Source organism: Microtus ochrogaster, unplaced genomic scaffold, assembly GCF_000317375.1.
Source record: "Microtus ochrogaster isolate Prairie Vole_2 unplaced genomic scaffold, MicOch1.0 UNK99, whole genome shotgun sequence".
Classification (NCBI taxonomy): Eukaryota; Metazoa; Chordata; class Mammalia; order Rodentia; family Cricetidae; genus Microtus; species Microtus ochrogaster.
In genome coordinates this window covers 682,604-691,279 of record NW_004949197.1, presented here as the reverse complement: position 1 = coordinate 691,279, position 8,676 = coordinate 682,604, and the positions used below count along the sequence as shown (strand labels likewise).

General features: G+C 46.8%; 1 protein-coding gene across 1 annotated transcript in view; it reads left to right on the top strand.

The window, feature by feature from the left end:
- Window positions 1-315: 315 nt before the first annotated feature.
- Window positions 316-8,676, top strand: part of Cs (citrate synthase) — a 24,358-nt gene continuing 15,997 nt past the window's right edge. Inside the window, exon 1 of the mRNA XM_005371194.3 lies at window positions 316-676. Within this exon, the coding sequence (XP_005371251.1) occupies window positions 635-676 (42 nt within the window). The 5' untranslated portion in view covers window positions 316-634. The remainder of the gene's footprint in view (window positions 677-8,676) is intronic.

The window sequence follows — 8,676 nt, the reverse complement described above, 5'->3', positions numbered from 1 at the left end:
AAATGATCTTCATCGAGTAGCCAACTTTGGCATCATAGCCTGCTTTCCCCACGATGTCACCTCCATGGCCATGAAGCCATTAGCCAAAGACATTCTTTAAGAGGCGTGCCAAGCGGGTGAGGGATATGCACTGGTCAGTTGCTGTGTGCTGTGACCTTCAAAAGTCGCGTGCTGGAGCGGTATCTTTCGCATTCTCCGGAGAATCCGAAATGTGTTAAGGGCAAAGGGAAAAGCCAAAGAAGGAAGTTAACTGAGTTCTCAGGCACATCCTAAGACACCTACGGGCCCCTCTCCACCCACTCTTAATTAGCCTAATCCGCACGGTCCAATCCTCCCCGCCAGAACATCTGTCAGTGGCTCAAGTCCCGCCCCCTTTCCACCTCGGGCCAATGGCCGAGCCCGCGGGGACTCCCCGGCGAGGGGCGGGATCGGGTTTCGGCCGGGGGGCGGGGCCTCGCTGAGGACCCTGGGCTGGGCGCCTCTGCCGGTTCGTCCACCCTCTCCCGCAGCCGCCTCCTTTCAACCTTGTCCGCCGGTTGGCGCGGTCTCCGTTGCAGCGGCGGCCGTTCCCGTCAGAGTTGCAGCTCGCTCTCTCCCCGCGTTCCTTCCCGCCAGGTCCCGGAGTTCGCCCGCCATGGCTCTCCTCACTGCTGCAGCCCGGCTCTGGGGAGCCAAGGTGAGCCGCTCAGGGAGGGAAGCGCGTCGTCGCGGGGTGGGGCCGAGGCGACCGCAGGCCCTCCGGCACCGAGCCTCCCTCCCGCCCCGGAGCGCATCCCTCCGCGCCTTAAAGGGACCCGGCCTTGGCCGGCCGCCAGCCGTTCCGGAGCGGCTAGGCCATGTGCCGCGCTGCCCTTCCTTCCGGCGCCGGCCTGCGATCCCCGGCCGCCCGGGCCCGGTCTGACTGTCACATCCAAGGTGCAAGTCAGGGATGCCGGTTCTGGCCGAAGGGCCCGAGAGTAGAGGTGTGGCGTGCAGCCGGAGTTGGGGGATAGAATTGTTTGGAGGAGGAGTGGGGGTGAACGACTGTGCTGGAGCCGGGGCTAATTTGGGCTCTGCTTTGTAGGGAGAGTCCTGTCAGAACCTGTTCCGTTTCTCATTGTAATTGAGGCCTTTGAGTGACCCGGCCGGGTCAGTTTTGTCAGGGTAGAGCCCCCAGCACCTCTTTGTCCTTGGGAGTCTTAACTGTTCACAGGAGGAGCTAGGATAGGGTGGGGCATTTGTTAAACCTGCTGATAGAATATCACTGATGACTCGAGCAAGAACCAGAAAGGTTGTTCCCCCAAGCTGCAGGCCAATAAATGAAGACCGGCAAGCGGAGTAACACCAACCAAGGTCACATGACCAATTGTACTCCTCACTTGTGCGGGTTTTCCTGCTAGTCTTAAGTCTCCCCTAACCAAGAGTACTTCCTCTTACACCCTGGCTTGGACATTTTTGCTTTTTTTTTGAATCCAGAAATTCAAGTCCAAGTAATAACTCTAATTACAGATTATCTCTGCTTTGGGCTCCGTGTAGCTCGGCGCTTTTAGCAGAGATTCAGCCCCCAACTCCAAGTGGGGACAGTCCCACTAACGACCTTGACTTGTGTAAAGAACTTAGGGTTTCTCTCTTCCATAGACAGCTTGAAGCTGAGTATACCTGGAGAAAAGAAAAAAGGCAGAATGGTTTTGACTTGATCTGTGTAATTCATAGTTGCCAGGTGTGCCACAGAACCTGTAGAATTTATCTTGGGGTTTTTCTGAGCAAGCACCCAGAAACAAGGTGGAGACTTCTTACTTGGTAGATACTTGTCTGCCTTGTCTGTTGCTACACCTGCTGCCAGGGAACTGGGTAAGGAATCCTCTTGGGAAATGAAGCAAGCTTTAGACAGTGTTTTGGCAGAATAGCGGACCTATAATTAGATCATTTCAGAGCTGCTCACCCAGACTAGATAGCCTTAACACAACTTAACTTGAAAAAGTCTCTGAATTTACCTTTTGAGTTTATCGTGTCTGTTAGGGCCCTAGGAAATCTCAGAATGTTTTGGGGATGACTGTGCTGCCATTCTGGAAACCTTGGAAGTCTTTTGGACTTAGTTGATGAAGTACTTGCCTTGCATTGGGTGTGGCAGTGCTTACCTGTCTTCCCAGCATTTGGGGAGTGGAGACAGAAGCTACATACTGAGCTACAGGACACCCTGCCTCCAAGAAAAGGGGTAAGGGAAGTACTCTTAAAATGAGCAAAGCCCAGCCGGGTGGTGGTGGCGCACGCCTTTAATCCCAGCACTCAGGAGGCAGAGGCAGGCGGATCTCTGGGAGTTCGAGGCCAGCCTGGTCTACAAGAGCTAGTTCCAGGACAGGCACCAAAGCTACAGGGAAAATGAACAAAGCCCAGAAGCAGATCCTGGGAGCTTAGGTGGTGGAACCATCGCAAATTCAAGGTCGCCAAGCAGTGTGGCACGCCTTTAATTTCAGCATTTGGGAGGCAGAGGCAGGCAGATCTCTGAGTTCGAGACCAGCCTGGTCTACAAATTGAGTTCCAGGACAGCTAGGACTGTTACACAAAGAAACCCTGTCTCAAAAAATATAAAAAACAAAACAGAAAAACCAAATTCAAGGTCAACCTGGGCTGCATACAGAGTGAGTTCCATTAAACTTGAACTCAAAGGGTAAGTGCTTTGCTCTTGGCAAACATAAGGACCTGAGTTCATATCCCTACCTTGCAGACAGACTTTTCTGGGGAGCTGCCAGCTCACAAAAACAGATGATGCAAAGGTTATTAATTAAAGCTTAGCCTATGGCTTAGGCTTGTCCCACTAGCTCTTAACTTAAATGAGCCCATCTTTTGTAATCTACATTCCTTTTTTTTTTTTTTTTTTTTTTTTTTTTTTTTTTTTTTTTTTTTTTTTTTTTTGGTTTTTTCGAGACAGGGTTTCTCTGTAGCTTTGGAGCCTGTCCTGGAACTAGCTCTTGTAGACCAGGCTGGTCTCGAACTCACAGAGATCCGCCTGCCTCTGCCTCCCGAGTGCTGGGATTACAGGCGTGCGCCACCACCGCCCGGCTTCTACATTCCTTTATGTGGATTGGCTACCTTTACTCTGCTTTGCCCATCTTGCTGGCAACACCACCAGCTCTCTGTCCATAAGTCCCTGCTGTAGCTGTTGGCTATTTAGATGTGTCACAGAGTACACGGTGTAACAATAGCCTATCTTACATGTGCCTATAACCCTCATAGTGCTGGGATGGAGGAAGATTGGGCACAAGATGGGAACTCTGCCAGTCAGCCGGCAGAAACAGATTTGAATGAGAGACTGTAAAAGTTAATACGGTGAAGGGCAGTAGAGGAAGACACCTGAAGTCACTCTGACACACAGCATGAATGTGTACAAACAGACACACATGGAAAGAGAACAGTTAACAATAAAACAAAACCACAAACAGAAACATAAAACTGTAAAAGCCTAACAAAATTAAGGAGTAGAATTTTGAGAGTCTGCAGTATAACTGGAATTTTGAGGATCCTTATTATATCAGCATCGCTCTTATCTACCTAAGCTAATTTCTAAATTAGCACCCAGTTTGATTAGTCATTGGTAATAAATATTTACTTTTTAATATTAAAAGAGGCTTTATTAAGAAGGTAAGCCAGGCAGTGGTGGTGTACGCATTTTAATTCCAGCAGCGCTGGGGAGGCAGGCGGATCTCTGTGAGCTCAAGTCTAACCTGGTCTACAGAGCGAGTTCCAGGACAGCCAGGGCTACACAGAGAAACCCTGAAAAGTAAAAATAAGGAGATAGAGCTCAAAGACAGAGTGTTTGCTTTGAGTGTGTAAGACCCAAGGTTTATTTTATTTTTTTAAAGATTTATTTATTAAGTATACAACATTCTGCTTCCATGTATGCCCGCACGCCAGAGGAGGGCGCCAGATCTCATTACAGATGGTTGTCAGCCACCATGTGGTTGCTGGGAATTGAACTCAGGATCTCTGGAAGAGCAGCAGCCAGTGCTCTTAACCACTGAGCCATCTCTCCAGCATCCAAACTTTTTTTTTCTGATTAATTATGCAAGCACACGGCACTCACACGGCACACAGACAGTACAGGCACAGAGACACTCAGACACCGACACACAAAACACAGTACAAACTCACTTACCTGTGACTCGAACCGGTGACCTCGGGCTCCGCGGGCGGCGCTCCATTCCATTGAGCCAGTGCTCAGACCGTTAGACCCAAGGTTTATAACTCTCCAGAGTGTGTGTGCCCATGTGTGCATGTGCTGGAATTACCTTACTAATGTACGGTTGTGATTGCAGGACTGGAGAAGCTGAGACAGGAATGTAGGAAGAGCTCACATCCCAAAAGTTTCAGACCAGCTGGGGACTACGTGTTAAGGGAAAAAATTAAAAACAATTAGAAGCGGGCCTGGCAGTGGTGGCGCATGCCTTTAATCCCAGCACTCGGGAGGCAGAGGCAGGTGGATCTCTGTGAGTTCGAGGCCAGCCTGGTCTATAAGAGCTAGTTCCAGGACAGGCTCCAAAACCACAGAGAAACCCTGTCTCGAAAAGAACCAAAAAAAAAAAAAAAAAAAAAAAAAAAAAAAAAAAATTAGAAGGGAAAAATTATTTTTATCCCCCTGCCCCCAGTCTATGTAGACAGATAAATAGATCTTGGCCAGGAGGTGTGTAGTTTATACCTATCCATACTTGACCTGGGTTTTTGTCCTGGTGTTTCACGGGTGTCTGGGTCTGTAGTTAGGCTAGGAATTGAATAGAACCACAGGTTCACCTGGAGGCTTTTGAAGTCAGCATGCTTAGTTAGCCCCTTCTAAAAGGGCTAAGACAGAATCTCATCCTGTATCCCAGTCTGGTCCAGGGCTCTTTTTCTTCCTTTGGTTTAGGTTTTTTGTTTTGTTGTTGTTGTGGTTTTTTTTTGTTTGTTTGTTTGTTTTTTTTTGAGACAGGGTTTCTCTTAACCTAGCTGTTCTGAAACTTGCTATGTAGACAAGATGGGCCTTGATTCAGGGATCCACTTGCCTCCCATTAAGTCTGTCCCAGGTGCTGGAGTTAGAGGCTTGTACCATCCTCCTCATCCACCCTGAAGGGAATTTTGTACCAGTGAGAATTCCTTCTCTAGATGAGGATGTTTGGAAAGTTGAAAAGATGAGTGCAGTTTTACATTAACAGTGACTTGCAGCATGCCCCCTATAAACCCTAGTCCACAGTTAATTTCAACAATCATTTTTCTCCTATGAAATTATGCTTAACACCTGAAACTTTTGAAGGCAGGGCTCTGATCTCTGTATTTACCTTCCTTGACCAAGTGGAGGTTACCTTGTGTTAATTGTGAGATAAGTCTCTTTGTTTTTACCTGCCTTTAAATTGGGAGCAGGTGAATATGAAGTCAGGGCGTAAATGGACAGGCTTCAAGGACAGAAGTGTGGTCAGTGTAATTGAGAAGGGATCTATGACATTTCTGGTTCTTAGAATCTGAGCCTGCTAGCCCAGGAAACCAGTTGTGGCTCTGAGCTAGAGCCGCACAGTAATTCCTGTGCCTCTTGTCAGTACTTTTGGGGAGGATGAGTAGGGTGTGGAATCTGAAGCAGTGAGGCATCTTCTCAGTGTCTTCTCAGCGTCTGCCCGTTCTCACAGCTGCCCAGACTCTGGGGCGTTATTACCTGGGTGCTGGATCACATCGTGATTCTGAAGACGTGGATAGAATCTGACAGTTTATATTTTTTGGACTGATGATGTGTGATGCTTGGATTACAAGCGTGACCCACCACACCCAGCTTATTTTTTCACATGATTTAGGAATGGATTCTTGTAAAACCTAGAGCAGAGTCTTAGGAGCCAAAAACAAAAGCAAACTAGCAGCAGTAAGGAAATCATTAGTATTTCCAGGAAAGTGTTGAGGTGACACATCAGTACTTTAGTGTGTGTGTATGTGTCACAGCACTCTGGATGTCAGGACAGTTTATACGTGTTCATTTTTTTTTTTCTCCTGCAAACGCAGATCATCAGGCTTGGCAGAAAGGGCTTCTACTTGCTGGACTTTTTCACCAGCCCCGGCATAACTTTCTAAATTAAAAGTAGTAAAGGTTAATACATTAAAAAAACAGTAAATTGACTCTGGAGAGATGGTGAATCCGTTAAGGGCAGGAACTACTCTTGTAGAAGACCTGAGTTTGGTTCCCAGCACCTACACAGGGTGGCCTTACAATTGCCTTTACCTCCAGGTCCAGGGGATCCTACGCCCTCTTCTGATCTTCTTGGGTACCTGCACACAATGGCATACTCGGACATAAAAGCAATCTTTAAAAACAAATTTTATAAGCTAGGCATGTTGGCAGTTACTTTATTTACATCATTCTGGAAGCAGAGGCAGATGTGTCTCTGTAAGTTTGAAACTAACCAAAAAGTACGTAATAAAATAAGCAGACCTAGAGAACAGAATAAGTTTCTGCTGAGACAAAAAGCTAAGACTATTCGTTGTTTTCTATTTGGCAACTCAGTCCTTTTCGGAGGTTTGAGTGTTATTTTTTAAGGTCTTCCTGTCTGAATAATTGGTGGACCTGTAGGCAAGTAGGACTTCCTACTGATAGAAAGGGGCAAGTGGGAGCCAGCAAGATGGCTCAGCAGGTAAAGCACTTGACCACCAGGCCTGATAACCACTCCCGTCCCACATGTTGGAAAGACAGAATCAATTCCTTCATTTGTTCTCTGACACCAAAGCCATGGTGTGTCTGTCTGCCTGTGTCACTCAAGCACTTAATAGTTCCGTGGTTAAACATTTTTAAAGGGAAATGACAGAATTATTGAGAGAACTACTGTTAGCATTGGGGGTAGCGTGCGAGGTCTGGACTGCTCTGCTAGGGCTGTGAGTAGCCTGCCCAAACCCTGCAGGCTGGCTTCCAGCATGACCATTGTGAAACACAAGCTTCCGATGGCTTTAGTTCTCTAAAGGAAAGAGGATTCTTTGTCCTAGGCCAAATTTTTGTTGTCGTTGTATGTTTTGATTTTTCTCTCTTTTTTTCTTCCTTCCTTCCTTCCTTTTTCTTTTTTCTTTCTTTATTTCTTTTTTTTTCTTTTTGAGACAGAGTTTCTCTGTGTAGAACTTGCTCTGTAGACTAGGCTGGCCTCGAACTCACAGAGATCCGCGCCTGCCTCTGCCTCCCACGTGCTAGGATTAAAGGTGTGTAACACCACCGCCTGACTTGATTTTTCTTTGGTTTCTCTTTGAGTTTCTCTGAGACAGGATCCCACGTAAGTGAGGCATGCTTTAAACTCCCTTTCAAGGGCTAAGACTATAAATGTGCACCACCATGACAGAGCTTCGTGTCTTATTTGTTTTTGAGATTGATATAAGGAGACAGTTTTTATTTATCTTTGAAACAAGTCTCACAAGATAGCCCTGGCTGTTCTAGAACTTAATGTGTGGACCAGGCTGTCCTCGAATTCACAGGTCTGTTTGGCCTCTGTGTCTCCAGTGCTAGGATTAAAGGTGAGCACCACTGTACTCTGCCTGATTTATTTCATTCTTTTTTTTTTTTTTGATTTATTTCATTCTGAGTGTTTGTGTGTTTGCCCTCTGAGAGCAGTGGCTTCAAGCCCCCTAACAACCCCCCCCCACACACACACCCTGCTTAGCTAGAGTTGCAGGGGATGTGAGCTGTCCAGCATTGGTGCTAGGAACTGAACTCTGGTAAGGCAGTCTGAGCCACTGTGCCATCTCTCCTGCCCCATCATCTTTTTGGTAGAGTCTCACTATGTATGCCTGGCTGATCTGGAACTCACTGTATAGAGCAAGCTGACCTTGAACTCTCAGATCTATCTGCTGCTCCCTCCAGAGTGCATCACCACTCCTAGCTTGTTTGCTTGTTTTCTCTCTCTCTCTTTTTTTTTTTTTTTTTCATTTATTTTGGTTTTTTGAGGCAGCATTTCTATGTAACAGCCCTAGTGGTCCTGGAACTTGCTTTGTAGACCAGATCCACCTGCCTCTGCCTCCTAAGTGCTGGGATCAAATCAAAATGGTGAGCCACCACAACCCAGCTTCTTTTTTCTTAATACAAGCAGTTCTTTCTGCATTAGAAGCCCCAGTAGCTTAAGATTTTTCCTACTGGTTATGGGTGAGTTCTGGTATTGTATGTGCTTCCCCCTTGCTCAGTCATCTGTTGTTGACAGTGTCTTGTTAAAATCAGGGTGCTTTCTCTCAAGGCCTCTTTCTGTTTTGTTTTATGTGTGTAGGAGTTTGTCTGCATGTTTGTCTATGCACTGTGTGCATGCCTGATACCTGAAGAGGCCAAAAGATGGCAATGGATACCCTGGAAGTGGAGTTAGTGACAGTTGTGAGCCACTGTGTACGTGCTGGGAATTGAACCCAGGCTCTCTTAACCACCAAGCCATCTTTCCACCACTACCCTAGTTTTTTGTTTTTTGTTTTTTTAAAGACAGGGTCTGTGTATTCCTGGCTGTCTTGGAACTCTGTATAGACCAGGCTAGTCTTAAATTCTCAGAGATACGCCTACCTCTTCTGAGTGCTGGGATTAAGGCTTTTGACATTATGTCTGGCCTCTCTCAAATCTTTAATGTTGGAGGTCCTGGGAATGTAGGATGAGGTGCCTAGAATGGAGAGCAAAGAAAAAATGTCCCTGTAAAAGAGAACCCTTCAAGCCGGGCGATGGTGGCGCACGCCTTTAAT